Source organism: Pleurodeles waltl, chromosome 10 (assembly GCF_031143425.1).
Source record: "Pleurodeles waltl isolate 20211129_DDA chromosome 10, aPleWal1.hap1.20221129, whole genome shotgun sequence".
Taxonomy (NCBI): Eukaryota; Metazoa; Chordata; class Amphibia; order Caudata; family Salamandridae; genus Pleurodeles; species Pleurodeles waltl.
This window is the reverse complement of record NC_090449.1, coordinates 779,677,494-779,701,704: the sequence shown is the minus strand read 5'-3', so window position 1 is coordinate 779,701,704 and position 24,211 is coordinate 779,677,494. Positions and strand designations below refer to the sequence as shown.

The window sequence follows — 24,211 nt, the reverse complement described above, 5'->3', positions numbered from 1 at the left end:
ATTTTTCAACACAATTTTAGACATTTTACTGGGCCATACCCCATTTTTACGATTTTTTGTGCTTTCAGCCTCCTTCCAGTCAGTGACAGAAATGGGCATGAAACCAATGCTGGATCCCAGAAACCAAAACATTTCTGAAAAGTAGACAAAATTCTGAATCCAGCAAGGGGTAATTTGTGTAGATCCTACAAGGGTTTCCTACAGAAAATAACTGAAATAAAAAAAATATTGAAATTGAGGTGAAAAGATCAGCAGTATTTCTCTACGTTCTACACTTTTAACTTTTTCCTGCAATGCAAGATTTTTTAAAGCAATATACCGTTACGTCTGCTGGACTCTTCTGGTTGCGGGGATATATAGGGCTTGTAGGTTCATCAAGAAATCTAGGTACCCAGAGCCAATAAATGAGCTGCACCCTGCCTTGGGTTTTCATTCTATACCGGGTATACAGCAATTCATTTGCTGAAATATAAACAGTAAAAAATAGCTATCAAGAAAGCCTTTCTATTTCCAAAATGGGCCCAAGATAAGGTGTTGAGGAGCAGTGGTTATTTGCACATCTCTGAATTCCGGGGTGCCCATACTAGCATGTGAATTACAGGGCATTTCTCAAAATAGACGTCTTTTTTTACATACTCTCTTATATTTGGAAGGAAAAAATGTAGAGAAAGACAAGGGGCAATAACACTTGTTTTGCTATTCTATGTTCCCCCAAGTCTCCCGATAAAAATTATACCTCACTTGTGTGGGTAGGCCTAGCACCCGCGACAGGAAATGCCCCAAAACACAACGTGGACACATCCCATTTTTTGACAGAAAACAGAGCTGTTTTTTGCAAAGTGCCCACCTGTAGATTTTGGCCTCTAGCTCAGCCGGCACCTGGGGAAACCTAGCAAACCAGCACATTTCTGAAAACTAGACACCTAGAGGAATCCAAGATGGGGTGACTTGTGGGGCTCTGACCAGGTTCTGTTACCCAGAATCCTTTGCAAACCTCAAAAGCTGGAAAAAAAAAAACACTTTTTCCTCTCATTTCGGTGACAGAAAGTTCTGGAATCTGAGAAGAGCCACAAATGTCCTTCCACCCAGCGTTCCCCCAAGTCTCCCGATAAAAATGGTACCTCACTTTTGTGGGTGGGCCTAGCGCCCACGAAAGGAAATGCCCCAAAACACAACATGGACACATCACATTTTTTCACAGAAAACAGTGCCTACCTGTGGATTTTGGCCTCTAGCTCAGCCGGCACCTGGGGAAACCTAGCAAACCAGCACATTTCTGAAAACTAGACACCTAGAGGAATCCAAGATGGGGTGAATTGTGGGGCTCTGACCAGGTTCTGTTACCCAGAATCCTTTGCAAACCTCAAAATGTGGGGGAAAAAAACACTTTTTCCTCTCATTTCGGTGACAGAAAGTTCTGGAATCTGAGAGGAGCCACAAATGTCCTTCCACCCAGCGTTCCCCCAAGTCTCCCGATAAAAATGGTACCTCACTTTTGTGGGTGGGCCTAGCGCCCACAAAAGAAAATGGCCCAAAACACAACGTGGACACATCACATTTTTTTTCACAGAAAACAGAGGTGGTTTTTGCCAAATGCCTACCTGTGGATTTTGGCCTCTAGCTCAGCCGGCCCCGGGCAGAAATGGCCTAAAATAAATGCCCAAGGGGTCGCTCCCTTATGTCCATTTCATTTTTAAAAAGACATCCCTGGTGTCTAGTGGGCGTTTTGACAGCCGGATTGCTTTCAATCCGGCTGCCAAAACGCAGAGAGAGACTTCGAAGGGAAGGAATTAAAAAACTTTCCTTCCCTTTGAAGCCTCTCTTGGCCTCCCCCACGTGATCGGAAGAGAAATGCAAACCGAGCGCTGATGTCACAGGGGGTCGGGGTGACTTGGGGTGTGGGGGCTAGCACTCCCTCTGGGCTGTGTGCCCAGGACGTAATGGTTATGTGCTGGGCACAGCAGCACTGTGCCGCAGGACGTAACCATTACGTCCGCAGCACTGAAGGGGATATTCAATAAAGGGGTAAACAGGTTTATTGCCTTGGTCAAGGTTTGTGGTTTATCAGTATTTGCATTTCAAATCTTTATTAAATTTTAAACAATAGTAAGCAAACAATAATCAAAAAGAAACAGTTATCTGCACAGGGACAAGATAAAAATGACAAATATAATATGAAATATAAGCAGGAATAATACAAAAAAGGAAATCCGCATAAGAGGAAACACTACAAGTTCACATGAATGTACAAAGATGGTAAGTTGATAATTCAAACTTTAAATGTATTATTAAAAGAAAAATAAAGTGATATACAACTACTATGGTTTGAACTTCCTGAAACCCATCTTTACTGAAGTATACTGAGGAGTCAAAATCATCGTAAGCCTCAGAAAGGGCCACAAATATTATCAAAATGAGGTGAATTGTCATTTAATTTTATAAATTATTTTCTAAAAGTGGACCACAGCAAACATATCTGTAAGCCAGGATTTAAACGCTGGTATAACATTAGTTCTCAAAAAATGTACAATATTCATTTTAGCTAAGATAAGAGCGGTGGAGAGCCATTTGAGGGTATGAATGGAAATGTGGGAAGGAGGCAGGCGAGTCATGACCGTACACGTTCGTGCACTCGTCAGCGCCAGGTGGCGATCGGCAGTGAGGTGCGGTAAGGCGAAGAGGAGCGCACTGCCGCTGTCGACAGACACCTAGGCGCATCACCGCTGCCGAGAACCGCTGCAGGAAAGGAGGAGGAGGAGGAGGAGGAGAAGAGGGGAAGAAAGAACTAAGGCCCCTCCCCTCTTTTCCCGTAGTTACCGGATGGCGGTCGGAGCCCACAAAGGAGGACATCGGTAGTCATGTACTACCAGAAAAGTGGGTCTCTCCGAGACACGAGCAACACCGTGAAGTGCACAGAAGAGCAGAATGGAGGGAGCCAGTCGAGAGGTGAGGTAGGGGAGTGGAGCGGAGCCAGGTGTCACAGTGCCACTTGCCCTCGCTGTAGACATTTCTATAGTCGCTGGTCACTACTCTGAACTGTACTGCCTCTTTGGAGTAGTTTGACTTCGTCCCCCAGTCCAGCATCCTGACACTTTCCGTGGAGTGGGACATAGAAAGCGTGAGGCCTGGAGAGATAAACTTGCTAGTGTCTGGAGGAAAGAGGAAAATAAAACCCCGTAGTGTCTAGATCTCCCTTGTGGGGCAAAGTCATCGCCTAGACACAGGCTGGTGCTTAAGGAAGGAAGGAAGGAAGGAAGAGAAGAGTGAAGGGGAGCGACAGAGGAGTCAGAGAGGGGTGTGGAAAAGTGACCCATACACTTGCTGTCTGTCATTGTTTGAGCTTGCTCATCCTTGTGTTTCAATTCCCCCCCTCTGCTCTCCGCCCCGAGTCTGTGATCTTGTGTTTTCCTTAGACTTGCACTTGTATCCGCCCCTCTAGATGGTAAAGCAGCAGTGCTCAGCTGTATTCAATCAGGGGCCACAGGCTATGCTAAGGATGACGGCTAAACACTTTCGAAGGAGCAGGACTTTTCTCAGTCGCGCATGTAAAAAGACCAAGTCAAATCCCTTAAGGAATAAGAGCATTCCTCACCTGAACACAAAAAGTATAAACTTCATCCTATCTGTTGTTCAAAAGGAGTCACTTGAAGAAGTAGCTCCTAACGATTGTACCGATCCAGGAGTCAGCAGTGCTCTTGATAGAGAGGAGGCACCCTCTTCCTCTTTGAGGGGGGGTTTCAGAGATTCAAATACTACCCCAGGAAAATCAAACGTTTGACAGCAAATGCGACGGGTGAGGTGGGAATTAGAGCGGGAATAGAGGATTTTCCTCTCCCAGATATTGACTTGGATTATGCTCAAGAAAAAATAATCTCTCCCGATATTCATCTACAGACTCAGTTGGACAGTAACCCCGGTCCCATTACACCAGGTCTAAGGCTGTTTAGAAGCGTACCCTCTGACCTCTCTCTTTCCCCTCAAATATCTTCAGACCCCAGATACTCTTTGAATCTACAGAGTGGTCCCCCAGAGTAAAATGTAATATTTTTTAAGTCTTTGAAATGTCTCGAAAGAATTTAGTCTTTGATCTTGGTTCTCCTAGAAAAATCAGTTACTAATTCTGATCATACACAAGACTTATTAGCCATACTGAAAATCTTGTTAGAGCAAAAGGACCTAAACCCAGGTCAAGTTGGAAAATCAGGTAGGGCTGTTCAGGTTGATCTGCAATCGTCGGGGCGACAAGATTTACATCCGCTTTTGTGCTCGCAAGCCCCTTGTGTGCCCATGATTTTTCCTACTCAGCTTTCTTTCTCTGAGCAGGGTAGACAGGTGGGAAAGCCGCAAATTCATTGGAATCTGCAAACACTCAGGATCCTTCAACTCAAGAGAGCCCAGTCTATTCTTTGGAAAATCTCTTTTCTAGTCTTTTTCCTGCGAGTAACTTGGCCCCCAGTAACTATGAACCTGCTACGAAAAAAGATGAGGCGATTTCCCCAGTGGCCCCTACCCTATTTTATTTTTATTTTTTTTTTTACATAAAATATACCCTGATTCACTGTCGGTGGAACATGAGGGGATCCTGGCTGAAAAAGCCTCAAGCAAGAAGTCTTTGGGGGAAAAAAAAAACCTTAGTAAAAGGGGAAAAACTGAGGAAAAGGAGAATTTCTAAAAAGAACCTAAGAAGGGTTATGTTCGAGGTCAAGGGCCAGCCCCACCGGCCTGTCTCCCTATTTCGAAGAAAACTGCAACAGCGACGCATCCAACAGGGTCCAGCGACCTCTGAAAACTCAGAGGACTACCCTGCATCTAAAGGACCAAGAAGCTCCAGAGAACAGCGGCCCTGTTCAACAAATTGCAACTTTATGCAACAAAGAAGCGACTTCAAAGACCACACGTTGCCCCCCGGAAGCGGACTTTCCACTCTGCACCCGACGCACCCGGCTCAACCTGCGGAAAACTAACACTACAGGGAGGACTCCCCGGTGACTGCGAGCCCGTGAGTAGCCAGAGTTGACCCCTCTGAGCCCCCACAGTGACGCCTGCAAAGGAAATCCAGAGGCTCCCCCTGAGCATGACTGCCTGTAACAAGGAACCAGACGCCTGGAACCAGCACTGCACCCACAGACCCAAGACCTGAAGGAACCGAACTCCAGTGCAGGACCGACCCCAGGCGACCCTCTGCCTAGCCCAGGTGGTGGCTACCCCGAGGAGCCCCCCACCCCCGGGCCTGCCTGCATCGTTGAAGAGACCCCCGGGTCTCCCCATTGATTCCTATCTGAAACCAGACGCCTGTTTGCACTCTGCACCTGGCCGCCCCTGTGCCGCTGAGGGTGTACTTTCTGTGCCTGCTTGTGCCCCCCCCGGTACCCTACAAAACCCCCCTGGTCTGCCCTCTGAGGACACGGGTACTTACCTGCTGGCAGACTGGAACCGGGGCACCCCTATTTCCATTGAAGCCTTTGTGTTTTGGGCACCACTTTGACCTCTGCACCTGACCGGCCCTGAGCTGCTGGTGTGGTAACTTTGGGGTTGCTTTGAACCCCCAACGGTGGGTTACTTTGGAGCCAATTTTGAACTCTGTAAGTGTTTTACTTAACAAATACTTACCTCCCCCAGGAACTGTTGATTTGTGCACTGTGTCCACTTTTGAAATAGATTATTGCCATTTTTGTCAAAACTGTAGATGCTATTGTGATTATTCAAAGTTCCTAGAATACCTGAGCGAAATACCTTTCATTTGAAGTATTACTTGTAAATCTTGAACCTGTGGATCCTAAAATAAATTAAGAAAATATATTTTTCTATATAAAAACCCATTGGCCATGTTGCGTGGGCTCTCATTATCCTAATGAGACTACTGGATTTTGAGCAGCAAGATCGTTCACAGGGTGGGGACCTAAGTCTGACCCACGGTGAAGGACCCTTGTCACTCCAAATCTGGGTTTTGCTCCAGCTAACTAGCAGTGCCTCATCTCTCCCGAAGGGAAGAGACAATTGGGCAGCCGAGCGCATGACATCTTAGCACTTCCCAGGGAAGTCGTGGTCACTCAGGTCCCAACCGGTTCTCTCATACACAGTGCGGTCTCACATAGAAATGACAAAGGCACTTTAAGTTTTAAAGATTGGTTTAATAAAACGACTGCATTTTAGATAGCAAAGCGTGAGTTGCGATAACCAGAACTACACAACACAGTAGGATTAAAATAGTAACGCTGAGAGTGAAGCACAAGAATAAGGCTATCATAGTGCTACTAGATTATGTTCTCTCTAAGTTATATTCTGAGCACAGCATGTGAAGCTCTAAGCCTGCCTTCCAGGTTCCCCCGGGAGGACATCAACCCTCATACCTGAGCAAAGGCCTGTAATCTGCATCAGCATCTGCAACAGGGCAGTCAGCATATAGCTGTAGGTTCCTGGCCGGAATCTCCCTCTTTGAGTGTGTGTTCCTCATTTATTGCCTGTGTGTGTACAACAAATGCTTAACACTACCCTCTGATAAGCCGACTGCTCGACCACAATAACACAAAATAGAGCATTAGAATTCTCTTTTTGCCACTATCTTACATCTAAGGGGAACCCTTGGACTCTGTGCACACTATTTCTTACTTTGAAATAGTATATACAGAGCCAACTTCCTACAAGCAGGAATAACAACCACTGCCTACTTCTGATATATGGACCCTTTCCATCGCTCACTTAGCCAAGAGACAGACAACTTTCTCACGGAGCAAAACTAAGTGATTCTCCATCAGCCGTTCTTTTGAGGGAGGCAATGAGGGAGGGATAGACTGGAAGGGGAGTGAACAGTCCTTCTGTATAATCTGCAAGACACATTTGTCTGATGTTATGGACTGCCTGTGAGGTAGATGAAATTGAAACCTGCCTTCAACTGGACATACATGGTTTTGCAGGATCACACTAGGAGGGCCTGGGTGCTGTAGAGGTAGGGGGGATGGGTGGTGGATGACTTCTGGCAAGACCCTCTGGGTCTAAAGGCACCACAACCGCATCCTTGCACAAGATGCCGGCCTGGCGCAGGATGGTGGCTGGTCTGTGGATGGCGTGGTGCCACGCCCCATCCAAAGCCACAAAAGATGCAATAGACTGCTGTTGAGGGGTCGCCCAGAGGCCCAAGGACTTGGCCGTAGCCTGGGAGTATTTAAAGCGCTCCAGTGCAGAGTCTACCTGTTCGCCAAATAACAGGGCTCCATCAAAAGGCGTGTCAATGAGATTTGCCTGGACATCCCCCAGAAAAGCCAGCTGTAAGTAGCCAAGCATGGCGTTGAAGAGCCACTGTCGATGAAAACGCTCTACACCCAGCAAGTCAGTCATGTCCAAACCACACCTAATGGTAAACTTTGGCGCATCTCTCCAGTTCTTAACTGCTTGGGTAGGAGTGGGCCGCGTGTCCTCCGGGTCCGGAGGCAGCACCGGCACCACCGTATACCACAAAGTGTAGGGAAAATTGCCCAATTGGCATAAGGTGTTTACCAACCTCAATGTCAGGCTGTTGGAAGAAAACATTTATTTTCTTCTTAAGCAGATCCAGCCTCTTGGATTCTCTATTGGGAAGTGCAGAAGGGGAGGTGCCATGAGAAGTAGATGCTTGGACCATCAAGCTCTCTGGGGTGGGGTGTTCTCTGAAGAATCTAGGGTCGCCGGGAGCAGTGCGATGGCAGCAGCCAATTATTCTGTTAACAGGAGCCCCTGTGCTAGGTATGGACCACGTCCCCAACAGGAGATCACTGAGGGCTTCATTGAAGGGCAACATTGGTTCTGATGTGGTAGCCCCCAGTTGAAAAGAAGTTAGTCCTGACCGGCACTGAAGACAGTTCGAGGTCAAGGACCTCTGCTGCCCTACGCACCACCATTGCATATGATGCACCCTCCTCCGTAGCCACCGTAAGAGGGAAGAGCAAGCCAGTATCTGGAGAGGTGTCCAGTCCACTGGCGTCTCCTAGTTCCTCATACCAGTCCAATGGTTCCATATGGGTTTCTAGAGAGTCCAAAGACCCCTTCCATTCCTAACCAGTGCCTGGCTTTCAAGTAAATGCTCAGACATAGATCTTTATAACTGATTCAAGACCAGTGGAAGTTTACGTATCTGTGGTGAAATTACATTGTCCTTTCTTTATACTGGAGTAACTGACTAGCGCCGGACAAAAATGATTAAGCAGTGTTTTTCCAAACAACAAGTATTGTGAATCAATCCACTTCGACACATTGTCCTGGTCTCATGGATGGTTTGAGCCTTGGGAGACTGAAAGGTCGATCTTAAACTCTCCATGATGCAATTCATCAAATGAGCTGTTGGAGTCCATTAGTAGTGATTTCTGATTGTTTGAAAGACTGCATTTACAACCCCAACCTTTTGTGGTTAAAGAGTCAGGAGGGTTGGTGCTCTCATTCTGTTCCTTGGATGTAAAGGGATATGAGACTAGAGGGGTCACGAGTGTGTTTGTATGAAAACACTAAGAATTCTATTTGTTGCTTTCCTATATTGATGAATATATTATTAGTTAATATATATATTTTTTAAATCTTCATTTTTCCACAAACAAATTATGTAGGAAGATGGCCTGGTGTATGGTGAGCACTGATGGTGTTATCACCTTATACCAGGTCCAGTTATCCCCTATTAGTCAAGTGTAGGCAGTGTCTAGTAAGCAAGGGCTCTCTAGAGGTAGCTGTGGATGAGCATCTAAGACTTATCTAGGAGACATGCAAAGCTTATGCAATACCACTATAGTCACACAGCACTGTCACACATGAAAAAAAACACACAGTGTTTCAAAAATAAAGCTACTTTATTAGGATACAACAAATGCTAGAATGTTCATAGCCAGTCCCCCAACAAGGTAAGTAAACACACTGTTATATAGACATTGGCAATCAGTAAAGGGCATGAAAAGCAATAAGCACTGGCAAAAGAAATAGGAAATAGTGAGGGACTCTTGGGGAGGGCAAAACTATATACTAAGAAAATGGAATGCGAAACAGTCCCCCATCCAAAGATGTGGGCTCACTAGAGGAGAGTTGGAGGAACTAGCATCCCCAAGAGGCGAGTACCAGAGTGAATCCCAGCGACCAGTAAAGCAGGGGTAAGTACCTGGTTTTCCCCAAAACCAACAGGAGGCCTTAGGAAAAGGATTATGCAAGACCCAAACAAGACAGGAAGAACCCAAAGGTGGACTCTAGCAGAAGGGGACATGCAAAGGAAGGGGGCCAAGTCCAGTTCATGATGGAGTGTCACGTTGTGGCAGGAGCCACTACCCACCCTTCTGTTTACGCAGGACCAGGTCGACGGGTAACAAAAGACCAGCTGTGCAGCACAGGAGCTGAAGAGGAGTCCCTGAAGTGGTGCAGGTGATGTCCCATGTCGGGTTGCAGTGGGCCAGTGGTGCAGGAACACCACCAACAAGCCTTGGCAAATGCTCCACCTAATGATGGGAGTCTGGAGTGACCCTCAGTGGTCGGGAGAGTCACCAGAAGAGAAGCCAGCCTCCACAGGCAACCCACTGGCAGCAGGCACATCAGTCGCAGGGAGGTTCACTCATGTTGCTGGAGCTGAAGCAGCGGAGAGGAGACTGTGCTTGGCAGAAAGAAGTGCTGGGGGCCTGGGCTACCCGAAGTCCCAAGATCCCTTGGAGGAGGAGCAAACAAGCCTTGGTAGTTGCAAGTGTCGCGGTGCACAGGTGTATTGTCCTGCAAGGAGAGGCAAGGGCTTACAGTCTCCCTAGTTGGGCATCTGGCAGAGGACCAATGGGGTCACTCCAGACCACTAATTGTGATGCAGGATCCACACAGTTTGAAGGGAGCAGATCCACGCAGCCGGTCATCACTGTAATTGTTGCCCGCAGATGCAGGAGTGACTCCTTCACTCCAAGGGAGATTCCTTCTTACTTCTTGGTGAAGGCTGGAGTCTCATCAACCTCAAAGAATGCACAGCCGGGGAAATGTTGCAGTTGCTGGAAGGACCCGGAGAAATAATGTTGCAGAGCAGAGTTGTCGCTGGAGTTGCAGATTGTTGGTTCCTGAAGACACCAGTTGCGGTTCCAGTGACCAGAAGATGAAGTAAACATTGCAGAGGAAATCCTGCTGGAATCTAGCATGTTGAATCTGAGGACTCACCAAATAGGGAGACCCTAAATAGCCCAGGAACGGTGATTGGTCACCACGAAGGGTGACCACCTATCAGGAGGGGGCTGTGACGTCACCTACCTAACCTGGCCACTCAGATGCTCCCAGGGGCTTCTGCACATCTTGGATTCAAGATGGCGGAGTCAAGGGGGCCAACTGGAGGAGGGTAATGGTGATGAACAGGGGAGAGGTCACTTCCCTTTCCATTGCCCAGTTTCACTCCAGTGCAGTCTCTGGACTGACAGAAATTGGTTTATGCGAGGAGGGCACCAAATGTGCAGTTCAAAGCATACTGCTGGCTTGGGGAGGTTACCTCTCCCAAGCCACGTAACGCCTATTTCCATGGGGAGAGGGAGTTGCCTCCCTCTCCCACAGAAGATCCTTTGTTCTGCCTTTCTCTGCTTGAGCTGGTCAAGCAGCAGGATGGCAGAAACCTATCTGGGCGGTGGCATCAGCGCGGGCTCCTTGCAAAACCGCAGGAGACTGATAGATACTCTAAGGAGCTCCCAGAAAGCATGGCAACAGTATTTGGGTATGAGACCAACATGCCCAGGTTCGGAGTAAAATGGCTTCCCCACACTTATGTGTAATGGAGCTGGAGTTCGTAGGGGCTCATGCACGGGTGCCCTCACACGCAGGTACCTGTAGCCTGCCCTCTGGGCCTTCCATTAGGGTGACTTAGAGTGACCTGGTGTGGTGACCTGTGATGAAAAGGGTGCATGCATTTTTTTCACACAGGCTGCAATGGCAGGCCTGCAGACATATTTTGCATGGGCTCCCATGGGAGGTACAATAAAAGGGGCGCTCCCGGTGCCCCAATGCCCTGCTACCTCAGTACCATCTACAAGGGACTTACATGGGGGGGAACCAGTATGCCAATTGTGGGGTGTGCAAAGTCCTCAGTAACCAAATTTACAAGGAGAGAGCACAATCAATGGGGTCCTGGTTTGCAGGATTCCAGTGAAAACAGTCAAAGCATACTCATAGCAGGCAAAACTTGGGGTAACCACGCCAAAACCAGTGACTTTCCTACAAATTATATGCGGTTTGAAGATGTATTCTTTAATGGAATTTGATTTATGGTTAACTGGAACACTAATAGTATTTAATATTGCTGAAACATTTGTATGCAAATGAATGAGCCATGAGCATTGTGCGCTTTACAGTTTAGGTTACCCAGTTCTGTGGAGAATATTGGGTTAGCCTGTTTATTTGTAACAGACATACATCTGGCACTTGTGGGAGCCATTAGCGCCAAAATCACTGTTGTGTGCAACCAATCTGGCTCGTTGGTGATAAGAATGGGCCTCGCACCACTGGTGGGCACCAGTGGCACCATGAGTGTTGACGTCGGGAGTGGCACCGGAGCAGGTCAACTGTGTGAAGTCGGCGTCATTCTGGATCTGGAATCAGATCCTTGAGGCCCCACAGAAGCAGAGGCCGAAGCCGCCAGCGTGGAACCTGATGGGCCTCTGCCGACCCTGTGAGGGCCAAAGGAGCTGCGTTGGGGCTGAGCCACTTAAAAACATGGCGCAAGGCATTCAATTGAGCAGGGGTCACTCCAGCATCCAGAAAGGGAGCACTAAACGGAGTCGGCCCTGGCATCGGTTCTGCCAAACCGTGCCTGGAACATAGATGTTCCTGAGTAGCCACGTCGGCCAACAAGCAAAGCAAAATCGAAGTCCGCTTGGACTTCTTCTTCTTCTTGTGCCTCTTCTGAGTGTCCAGCGCATCTCTCCCAATGAAGAGAACTTGGGGTTCCTGGAGCGGTCCCACAACCTTCTCCTCGACTGGGAAAGTGACCTCCGAAGAGTCACGCCCGTCTATGTTAACTGCTGCCCTTCCATTAGCTTCAGGGACCACTCCCTCAAAAATTTAAGCCTGGCAGTCCGCGCAGGACTTCACATCGTGGTTGCGCTCGAGACAGCATAGACGTACCTGGTGAGGGTCCGTCAACGACATGGCAAGATGGCAGGCACAACACGGCTTCAATCAAGGTCACCCTTGCACAGACTAACAAAGTTTCGACAAAAAGGTAGAAAAAGGCCTGTCGCAAAAGACAGAGGGTAGCTCTGTTCCGGATCTGTGCATAACCAACGCAAAAGGAAAAGAACTGACGTACATGCGCATGGGTGGGGCAAACGTGACAGAGACGGCTCCAACGACGACGCCATGCGGATCCGAACAGCTCCACCCAACTGTGCACGCAAGGCTACTGCTCAGCAAAAGTTCCAGATTCCAAGCGGACTCCTAGGAATCTAAAGGTAAGGAATCTGCAGCTATAAGTCATTATCAGATTGATCATATTCTTCACCAGTACTCGTCGTCTTGATTAAATGATAGGTTGTCAAAGATAGAACCAACTGAGGAAACCGGAGAACAAGAATCTCAAGATTCACCTGTAACTGACGTTATGTGAAGCAAGCTTGAAACATTACCAACTGTAAGAATTCACCTCAAGATTGGAAATAGTGCTGAGCAAAGACCTAGACATCCAAATCCTGAGCCAATCACTGTGCGTCTTTCAAAGGCTAAGATACCTTTTGAATTCTCCCCTCTGCTAGAATACTACAGGTTGTACCCAAACATGGGAATGCAGGTTTTAGAACTTTATGATACATTTATCAAAAAGTTCCTAAATCTCAGACCATGTTTTACGCTAAAACTGTCAAACTATTGAGGCTAATGTTAGGGGGTTATAACGTCCCTGAGACCTCCATTTAACGCACAAGGGGGAAGATTATAAGGTGGGATCACAACCCGGTTAAAACCAATGAAGTTCTTCATACCAATTCTTATGGCATGTAATTATTATTCAGTGTTGGTTTGTTTACTTAGAACATGGAAGTATTTTGACATGGAAACAAGTTGGATGTGAATTTCAAAGAAAAGGTAATGAGATACACAATTTTAGGTGGGTGACTTGAAAGCTGAACTTTCTCACTTTTGGAAGCGAGCCTGAAGAACAAGTTACTTACCTTTGGTAATGCCTTATGTGGTTGATATCTAGCTGCGGATTCCTTACCTTAGAATTATTCACAGGTGTCCGACTGGATCTGAAAGATTTTGTGAGCAGTAGCCCTGTGCGCCACTAGGTGGCGTCCATCGGCACCGCTTGGCATTATCCGATCCAGAAGTGACGTGGTGTGCTTGGATAGGCCCTATTACAGGGTGCTAAAGTCCGTTTCTTTTCACAACTTTCCACCCCAGGAGCAAGGGTGTTCTGTGAAACGTTTGGGTCCCCTAAAGCGGGGCACTGGTGGCAGGCAATCATCCTGTGAGCCCCTGTGCTGGGCTGCAATCAGGTCCCAAGCAGGATATCTGTAAGGGCTTAATGAAATGGGAGAACCTGTTCTGAAGGGGTCACACCCGGTTGGAGCACCCCTGTCAAAACATTCATCTTGACTGCTACAGAGGGCACGCAAACGTCCAGGATCTTGCCCACCCTTCTCACCACTATTGCAAATGACACTCCCTCCTCCATAGCCATGGTACTGGGAGAACGAATGCCAGTATCTGGAGTGAATTCCAGTCTGGTGGCTTCCGCCAAATCCTCACACCAGTCTATGTGTGGGTCAAAAGGCTGGTATTCTTCAGGGTCCGGCAACACCTCCCAATCCTCCTCAAGACTTAACACATAACAGGGCTCAGACTCCAGCCTGGAAGGCATGGCTCCTGTCTGCGCCGTAGTATGCATCAGGCACTGCCTCTGTATGGTAGTTGGGGATCAGAATGGGAACAGCACTGGCCGCGTCAGGGGCCTCTACATTGGAACCGGATCCATCATGACACCAGGACCAGAACAGTCAATGTGGATCCAGTAGGAACTCCTCCCAAACCAGCAAGGCTTGAAGGCATGCCTGTGGGAGCTGGCCGCTCAAATATGAGGTACGTGAATTTGAGTGGGGGGGGTTGCTCTACTTCCATGAAACTCAGGGAGGTGTTGCGATGACCCAAGCGCTGGCTCAATCGTAGAGCCAGTCCTCTAATGTCGACACTCCCTCATCTCGTCTACTGATGGGTAAGGTGACATTGAAGACCTCTTTGAATTCTTGCTCTTTTTTGTGTTGTGTTCCCCCCCCATCCACTTGATACCATCCCCCCTTCGCAGTAACAAACGACCCACACATAAGGTGAGGATCCCATCTAACGCGAGGACTGGCCAACTCCCCCCAACTGCATTGCGCTACCAGCACCTATTTCCCAGGGGAGGGAACAAGCCCACTGTACTGCTGCCCTGAGATGCTCGGACCCGGCACTGGCACCTCTCGGGGGCAGCTTGGGCACGGACCAAAACGCTGCAACCACACACATCTGGGCCTAGAAACGGGGACCCTAAAACCCACGCCTAAAGAAAGCACAGACCACTGCCCCACCACGCTCCCTCCCCCCTCACCCAGGACACAACAAGTATTCCTCCCCAAAGGGGACAGTAGCAGAGCAGATTGCCCAAGCACAGCAGCGTCCAGCACGCTTCACGTAACGAAACAAGAAAAAAAAAATAATAACTCCCGGGCCTCCTGAGACAGTACCTGGATGCAGTTACACAGTGGGGCTTGAACAGGGTAGATAACCCTTAAAGGCTATAGGTTTATCCCGGCCCCTCAGCACATGGACCATGCTCACTAAGGGTGAATTTGGCGCAACCGTGGTCATCGTCTCCAGTGTCTAGGAACGCATGTATGGGGTGCAACTTAAGAGTCAGAGGGCCGGACTGCCTCTGTCTCAAGGCCTCAGACACTCCGCTGGAATCCTCTTCTCCAGTATGGCGCAGTGCTACCCCTCTAAGCCCAGCCTTTAAAACATAAGCTACTCACATCTAGCAATCATGATACTTGCATCAAACAATTACCGACAACACGCCTTGTAACAAGTCAGACAGGGACACTCGGGTCAATGCGCTCTGAAACAAAGCTCTTTCCTCGGATGCAGACAAGCCAACAGAGCAGCAATCTGCAATTATGGATACTTCCCACAATGCCCCCCTGACACAAGAATACATGAACTTCCTGCAAGAGCTCAGCTCAGAGATAGGAGCATTACGCACAGATTTTACCTCCTGCAAAGATGTAAAAAAAAAAAGTCACAGAAATTAGAGTGTGTGGACGACCTGGAATGAACAATGGGTGGACCACCTGGAATGATCAATGGGTGGACCACCTGGAATGAATAGGATGCACATTAAGAAGACCATGAGATGCTTTAGAGAAACATCCAGACACTGGAAGATCGAAACCAGGAACTGCAATCCAAACAAGAAGACTTGGAGAACCGCAGTCAGCGGAACAATATCCGCATCAGGGGGATTCCCAGAAGAAGGTTCCAGCATCATGACCTACAAAGCAGCTCTCCTTCATCTGCTTAAGGGTGACACAGAAGCCCCATTCCCAGTGCTGGACAGGGCTCACTGGGCGATGCCGTCCCAAACTGTGCAGGAGCCACCCTGATGAGGCTTCACTACTACACATAAAAAGAAGCTATCTTGAAAGCGACCAGAGCGAAAACAGACCTGAACTTCAGGGGCTATCCCATACAAATATTTCAGGACATTTCACCTATCACCCCAAGACACTGCCACGATTTTAGGCCGGTGCCAGACAAGCTGCGCACAATGAACATCCACTACCAAAGGGGTCATCCCTTTGCGCTGCTCTTTACCTCGTAAGGCAAAAGACTTGTGATCCGCTCGCTCAGAGGTTAAGCAACTACTGGATATGTCCTCTTCCAACCGTGAGGGTTCAGCCTCACCACGGCGTGAATCTCAGAAGGCTGCCTAACAACCCACATAGACCACTGTAAGCCTACGACACCTGTATAAACCCACAGCAGAGCAAAAAGCGATTGAAGCAAAACGAGACATTAGTCAACATTTGCAGAATATGGACCGGAATCCATCACCCTCCATGACATAGCCGGCCTGAGAACTATGACCCACACAGTCCCTCCAGTTGCCATTCCTAGCTGAGCTCAACAGCTGTATATTAGTCGTTGGCCCACTGCAAAGGCGAGGAAGGGCTGGGAGCCAGGGAGCCGCATGGGCTAATCGCTGCATCGTTTCCCCACTATAGTTGATGAGCCTACCACCCCCTGGCGGCGTAATTCCCAGGAGATTAACTCCTCAATCGAGATAATGGCATGTGTGTCACAACCTCCAGGGGAAGAAGACGCACTTGTTGGACCCTTTTGGTCCGTGACTGTTATGATTTTGATTCACCTTTTTTTCTGGCATTTATCAGTTTGGCAAGACTTACACACCCTGCCTCGCAGACTGGTTTGACTCTCTCACATGGAGCAGATGGGGCCCACTTCTGTCACAAAACAAGCTCAAACCGTCATGGCTATACCAACCACTTCATGACCCTGCCAATAGACAGTGGTTTCAAATTACTCTCCCTCACGTTGGGGGCCTCAACTCCCTAAAAAAGAGAAAGCAGATCTGGTCCTACTTACTGCTGCACGACCCCAACATTTTCTTACAGGAGACACATCTACAGGGGTGGACAAACATAGAATGGCCCAACCTCGTTACCCCACACCCCACTGGCCGTTACCCCATACGCCACTAGGCATCCATAGTCTGAACTGCCGGAGTAGGAATACTTCTAAAGTTCACCTTTGGCTGTCACATCACTAATGTGGCGAGAGACAAGGAGGGATGATTTCTGACCATACATCTAATACGGGGCCAACATCGACTCACCCTACTAAACCTGTATGCCCCAAACAATCTACAGGAAACCTATCTTAGGCATAGCCCCCAGGAACAGCTTAGGAACGCAGGAGGAGATATCATAGTGGGGGGCAGTGACTCCAATGTGGTGCAGGTCTCTTTGATGGACCTTTTCTTCACCTCATATCAAGGCACTGGGGCCATGTCCACTCCCTTGAAAGCTACTAACGCAAACTTAAGCCTTAATGACGCATGGCGCTACACACACCCTGACCTGAGGGACTACTCTGTTTATTCGCACGTCCATGCCTTCTACTCGATAATAGATTACCTATTCTCAACACACTCATTGTTACGCTCCCTCACTAATGAGGAAATTGCAGACATCTTTATCTCGGACCATGCATAAATAGAGTTAATCTGGCAGGCCTCCTCGGGGCTCGGATGATGGTGATTTCCCCAGCGAGTGCTCCGAGACCTATTTGACATGGAAAGATGTGCAAAGGCATAGCGGACTACTTTCCTTACAACTGCACACAGGAGACAACTCCACACATGTTATGGAATGGCTTCAAGGCCTCGATACGAGAAATTATCTCCTCTGTAGCCACAGCCCGGCATAGGGAGGCCCAACTGGTAGAGAACAAATTATCAGTCAAGAAAAAGACCATGGAATCCCAAGACAAGGCTAAACCCACGCACAGACTTTAAAGACTGCTGGTCGTTCTGCGTGGTCAACTATGTGCTCATAGGATGAATAAAGCGGAAAGAGCAATACTGTTGCTTCGGCAAAGATTCTATGTTTGGCAGGACAAGGTGTGCTCTCTTCTGGCCCATGGGCTACAACAGGCTCAAGCTAAATCACACATATCCAATATTAGAACTCAGGAGGGAATGTGGGCAATCCTTGAAATTGATAAACAAAGCTTTTACTACCTTTTACCAATCTTTACACACAGCAGACAAGACTTTGCCTGAGCATATAACATCATATCTAAATAAGATCAAATGGGACCCTATCCCCTCTCAATATGTGAAACGCCTTGAAGGCCCTATCAAAATGGAGGAACTGAGACAGGCCCTCAAACAATTACTGCAGGGGAAATCCCGAGGTTCCTACGGCCTTCCAGTCAGCTTCTACAGATTATTCCAACCAAACTCAGAACACACATGTTTGGTCTCCACAACACACTCACGCAAGACACCGGCCTTACCCCTTTGATGTCGGAAGCAGAAATATCACTTATTCCCAAACCAGGTAAAGGGCCGAACCTATGCTCCTTGAACTTACCCATTGCCCTTTTAAACACTGAAGCAAAAATATTCACTAAGATTCTAGTCCGTCAAATCAACCACTACCTTCCACTCCTCATAGAGCCAGACCAAGTTGGGTTTATACGTGAGACAGGAAGCGGACTAGATCAGTAAGACAGCCTACTTGGTGGAAAATGTCCAGCGCCACAGCATCCCAGCTTGCCTTCTCTCGCTGGATGCAGACAAGGCATTTGACTGTGTCAACTGAGATTACTTTAAAAGCCATCCTAAGCAAAATAGGCCTGGGTCTAGCAATGACCTCCAAGATACTGGCCTCTACGTTCACCCGACTCAGGAAACCGGCATACCACCATCCTGGGCACCATACGGAGGGGCACGAGGCAGGGTTGCCCCCTGTCACCCCTCCTATTTGCCCTGGTGGTAGAGCTTTTAGGAATAGTCATTGGGAACACTGAACAGGTCAAGGGTATCCCCTTTGGAGAACTTACCCACAAAAGTAACCTATTTGCCAATGACCTCCTCCTCACCATGACTTGTCCCAACACCTCCCTTCCGGCAGTCATTGCCATTTTCAGAGACTTTGAATCACTACTGGGCTTCAAAGTGAACCTGGAGATTTCTAACCTCCTTAATCTGACAGTCCCACTGGAGGTAGTTCCCCAACTACAGTCATTGGTGCCTTTCCAGTTGAGCCTCAACAAGCTTAAATTAACTATCTAGGTCTTAACCTTACATTCCCGCTTAGTGCATGAAAGAGTGCATGAACGAAAGTGAATTGGTCCCAGCTACGATGCGCTATTCTCAATGACATCAGGCGATGGAAACGTATGCCTGTTTCCTGGCTGGGTAGGATAAAAGTAGTCAAGATGAATATCCAGCACTGTGCCCTGTACTTATTTCAAACTCCCCCTATCCAAATCCCACAGGAAGAAATAATCCAACAACGTGACATAAATGGGTACATCTGGATTAGGAAGCACTCTAGAATACCTAACTCTCACTGACGCAACCCCACGACAGAGGCGGGCTCGTATGCCTCAACTTTCTGGACCGCTACTGGGCTGCCCACCTGAGATACATCTCAGCCTGGACTGGCTGAATATGGACAGGGCAGTGGCATTTAGACCGCTATGGGACCTGGCGTGGCTGTCCAGCCATGCAAGCCCTCTCAGTGCCTACGGGACAGAGTGGCCATTAGGAAAGGGTTAACAACATTTCATTCCCCTAACAACCTGGTTTACTCCAGCCATGACCCCCAAAGCCTATAATGCCTGGAAAGATAAGGACTGCTGGACCCTTAGCGACCTCTTAAGGCGTGTACATAAAAAACTTTGACCAACACCAGATGGAATACCAACTAGCAGACAGTAAAAGGCTGAAATATCTCCAGCTGAGACATTGGGTATTACACCCCACTGTAGACCCTGCAGATGTACGACTCACGCTTTTTGAGCAAATGGTACGTTCCTAATAGATTGTGGCATGTGCTCTCTATGGAGCAACTCACACATTTTCTGGAGGGGACTGGTAATAAGTTTTAGGTGACCTGGGGGTTCACTCACACAATACCTAACCAGCACAGAATTTCTGTTTAACCCTTTTCCAACTCAGGGTCGTGCAACTCTTCACCGACCCTCACTATCAACGCTCCGCCAAGAACGCGATACACAACAGGCCAGTCCTGCTAAGCGATTACTCAACTTCTCAATGCCTTCTGGTCTTTGCACGTGGACTTTATGAAAAAACACCTAGATGCCACTGATGGTGCCCAATGTTGGTTTGTTGTGTTCTTGCAGACTCTGTGTTTCCTACTATCTCTCTCTCTACTCTTTAGGAAGCCCTCGGCACTGTGATGGACCTGGGCCATTCTCTCCATTCTTCTTTCCCTCCTCGTGCTCAACTTTCACAGATGATACACAGGCTATTATGCTTTGAACACTTAATATACTAGAACGTTCGATACGAGAGGGTTGATCACTTCCTTCTCGTACAGTATCATATGTATTACAAATTCTAATAAAGAGATTCAATTAAAAAAAAAAAACCAGTAGGTGAGAAAAGCATAGGCTTAGGGGAGGCATAAAGGTGACTAGCTTCCTGAAAGTCATCATAAAAATTATTTTCGTGGTATGGCTGCCCAATCTTATTACCCAAGTTGCAATTATTCTCTGAATCCGTGCCAAACAGGAATGCAGGGAATGTTTTCTCCCTTGTGGAGGCGCAGGTTGAGAGAAGAACGTAGTGCCTCAGTGGCAGCCGGGCATGGGTTCAGTTGAAATCGAACCAGCATAGACTTAGCATCAGAGGGTACCTTGTCTTCAGGCTTTGATTGAGTCAGCACTGGTGTTAAGTCCTGAAAAACATGTGGACCGCATAGCCGGAGTCGGAAATGAAACTGGAGGTGTCCCAATCATTGTTTGGGGGGAGGGGGCGGGGGGGGACGATGTGCCCAATGAGACCAAAGGGCAAATCCTCCCTCGGTATTCCAGGTGGAAAGCCTCTGGGTTCCATAGGACCTGATGCAGCAGAGGGAGTCAGCAAGGATCCAGAGAGTCAGAGTATGGCCTCATGAAACTCTTCTATCTTTTTCAGCATGACTGATCCCAGGAAACTTGGGTTGTGCTGGTAAAAGTTGTGGGATAGGCTCCAATGTTGATCAACTTCAGGATCAAGACTAAGATGTATGGTTTCACCCCCACACCGTCTCACAAAAATGAGAGGCAGGATGGTGCCGAGGCCTGCTTACATTTCTTGTGCTTTTTGTTCAACTTAACAGACGACTCTGATGAAGACTGATAGATAACATAATGAGAAAGGGGTAAAGACAAGCTTTTATGACACCAGACATATGTTCAAAGTTCTCAAAGACTGCATAAAAACAAACTGGACAACCAAAGTTATAGAAACTAAACTTATGCATCTCAATTGTCTTTCCTAGCTTTGCTGCTTGCAAAAACAGCCCATTAGTCACAAAAAATATGGTATGCTGAATGGATGATCTGCAAGTAGCTCCTTTGGCAGACCGAAAGCTGGTACAGAGTCAGTCGGCTGATAAAATAGGTGGGTTGGAGTATGAAATGTGGTTGCATGTGCTAACTATGTGATTAAAGATTTTTTTTTTTTAACAAAAACTGAGTCCTCACCCAGCATATCAAGTCATTTTGACAAGTTAAATAAACTCAATCCATTTTCACCGTTTCACTCCAAACAGCTTTTACGGTGTCGCACACAACATCAGAAGCAATATTTTACCATAACATATACTTAGAGTGGACTTTATGCCTGCTCCTTGTTCAAGCCTGGGTGGTGCTCTTGCTCGATGGCTTTCGTCCTTATTCTTCAGTTTGCCCCACCTTAGCAGCTTTTATGTTTCACCATACTTTTTCAATGGTTGAGTGACACCTTCCACTTTTGTGGTCCGGGAACTATTTGTTTCTTTTACACTGAAGGTTTCTATTGGATTAGTAATTTAGCACTCATTGGGAGCACCAAGCTTTCCACTCTCTCCCCTATCTGCTTATTCTCCTGTCACCTTCCTGCTCCTTTGATCTCTCTGCCTCACACACCTCAGGTCCGATGTTCATCTTCTCAATTCCCTTCCCACTTTTCCCTTTACTGGGATTTTAATAGTTTCTGAGGCAGACTGGCAATTGCACACTAATACCAGGGCAACACACTTCGATCAATTTGCACAACACTTTGTGCATAAATTATTTCTTAATTTAGCATTCAAAATAGCAGTCAGCCTTCTAGGAACACAAAATAAAAATAAGAAGTGTAACAAAATAATTTCAAAGTGTCCGCTGGCGTATCATCACACCTGCACGTATTTGTTAATACTTGGCGCAATACCAAAGCAAACAGGCACTGGCAAAGCCAAAAGCTCTAAAACTTTTTTTTTTTTCAGGTGAGAAGATGGATCTGCCAATTCTTGTTCTCTGATTGTTAAAACTAATGTATAAATGGACGTGTAATACTGATCAATGTTGCATGATAAACACAAGCATTACAGACTTAGGGCCGAATAAAAGCCCATCTATTTTCGTAAAAAAAAAAAAAAAATGCCATCATGGCCAGATCACTTTATCCTTAGAACTTCCCAAGAAAGTTACCATGAAATTGAAGATGGTCCACAATGCAGATACCTCCACTTTGTTCAAAATCATGACGTTTAATCACATTACTCCAATTCTTCTTTCTATCCACTGGGTGCCTCTAGAAAAGCGTATTAATTTACAACTAACTGTATTGAGATTTTTATCCTATTGGGACCCATTTTTTTCGGACAAGAACAAGCTCACCAAAATATACTTCCAGCGATCTAACTTCCAACTGTCAGAGCTCAGTTCTGCCATGGTCAAATTTAGAGGAAGGTCTTTATTGCTACTATAAAAGTCATAAATGTAAATGACTCCCTCTGCCATTTTCTATGCAATATCATCTGCCATTAAGAAAATTAAAAGCAATGTTTTTTCCAGTGACTTTTTTTGTTTATTAGGATGACCACCTCATTCATTATGCATCAATTACAACAATCTCCTGTCTTTTCAACTACAAATCATTGGTTTTTGTGTGTGTTAGGTGTTCACATAAAAGAGCAGGACCGGAAACACTGTTCATAATGACCAGAAAAGAGGTAGTCACCCTTTTGTTGATTTTCCACCTGTCTTTTACCCAAAAGTCTTAGAGCTCCATACACCAGTAGGCCATTTTGGTGATGTGAACTTTATCAAAGACAATAACCTAGCCATAAAGATTTTTGAATCTTCATTTTGGTTTTACTGATTCTGCCTTTTAAATACTGCTGTTCAATGAAAGTCATGACAAGGATTGAAAGTCTTCAAAAATTACAACAACAAAAAAAACAATCAGAGCCACAAGCACTGGCCATGACAAAAGGCATTCTGCCATTTCTAAAGCTCTGTTGTCATCTTTTTGTCTTCTCAAACTCCTGTCTCGAGTATATGGAGGTGTGAAAGACAGTTTAGGCACAACCTCCGGTCTTATATTACTGGACTGAAATATTGCTGTAAGACTGATTTTACAGAAAGTTTGTAATGGGAACTAACACGTTGCCCCTGGTCAAGCCACAAGCATGTGTCACATGTGGAGCAACAGCAACGTCCGAATACCAGGATCTATTGTTGGTTTAGACATAATCTGTCCCATTTAGCCCGTCGTCCAGCCAATGAAGACTTGTGTGCATGCAGTTTCTGTGTATTTCCAAGGGATTATTATTCTTTTTTCAACTGTGTAACAGTCACAAATGCCACTTCCTGTAAATTATCTTCTGACAATACTGCTAGGAATGCTTGGAACACTGACCAACAAATGTGTTGGCTGAATCTACACAGCATCTAACTTTGTTATTACATTAGACGCTTCTGTGTAGCTGTATATGTGAGTAGAAAATCTCAAATACACTTTTCACTCCAAAAATAAAGAAAATACCTTTGCAAGGGACCTTACAATTGGGTTATCCATAATTCCTTTGAGGAAAATCATATCGGTCTCGTCTGCAGCAGTTGACGTGGGTAATTCCATAAGGTTGTCTGAAACATGCTGCATTGCTGAAAAAAGAAAATGCTAAATTACTTCTGAGCATTAAAACCTCTTTGTGAACTCTTATACTACAAAGACAGTAGAATGATATATTTATATTTGCTATAAAAAAAGTATATTTTCTACTCTTATTCTGGCTCATGCATTGCTCCTGCACACTACTGGCAGGACTTGAAACTACTTTACAAATCTTCGAATAAATTGGTAAGCAGGTCTTGTTAGGCAGATACACTTACCTTCACATGTATCCAAGCTCCCCTGGACATTCCCTATAGACCATCAGAGCTCCCAAAGCTTATGCTAGTTGCAGTGTCAAAGCCAACGTACAGTTAATTAGGTTGTGTACATAGTAAGAGACTAAAGGTGTATCAAAGTCAAAGGTAACTTTTATACCCTCATTGTTTCATACTTTCATCTCTAGACGGGTAGACTATATGGACGGTAACAAAACAGGGGACATCATTAGTCTCAAGTGCTTCAGTGACAGATGAACACTGTCTTTTCAAAAACATATACAATATTCTGGAACACACACCCATCCCACTTGTATAGAGCTGGATT

At 46.6% G+C, this 24,211-nt stretch overlaps 1 protein-coding gene across 7 annotated transcripts in view; it reads right to left on the bottom strand.

Moving 5' to 3' along the window:
• PALS2 (protein associated with LIN7 2, MAGUK p55 family member) overlaps positions 1 to 24,211 on the bottom strand; it is a 704,871-nt gene that overhangs the window by 532,412 nt on the left and 148,248 nt on the right. For 5 of the 7 annotated variants that reach the window (XM_069211397.1, XM_069211395.1, XM_069211396.1 and 2 more), the window contains one exon: positions 23,540 to 23,658. In XM_069211397.1, coding sequence (XP_069067498.1) covers positions 23,540 to 23,656 — 117 coding nt within the window. In that variant the 5' untranslated portion in view covers positions 23,657 to 23,658. The remainder of the gene's footprint in view (positions 1 to 23,539; positions 23,659 to 24,211) is intronic. The other 2 variants (XM_069211398.1, XM_069211393.1) reach the window with 1 other exon arrangement.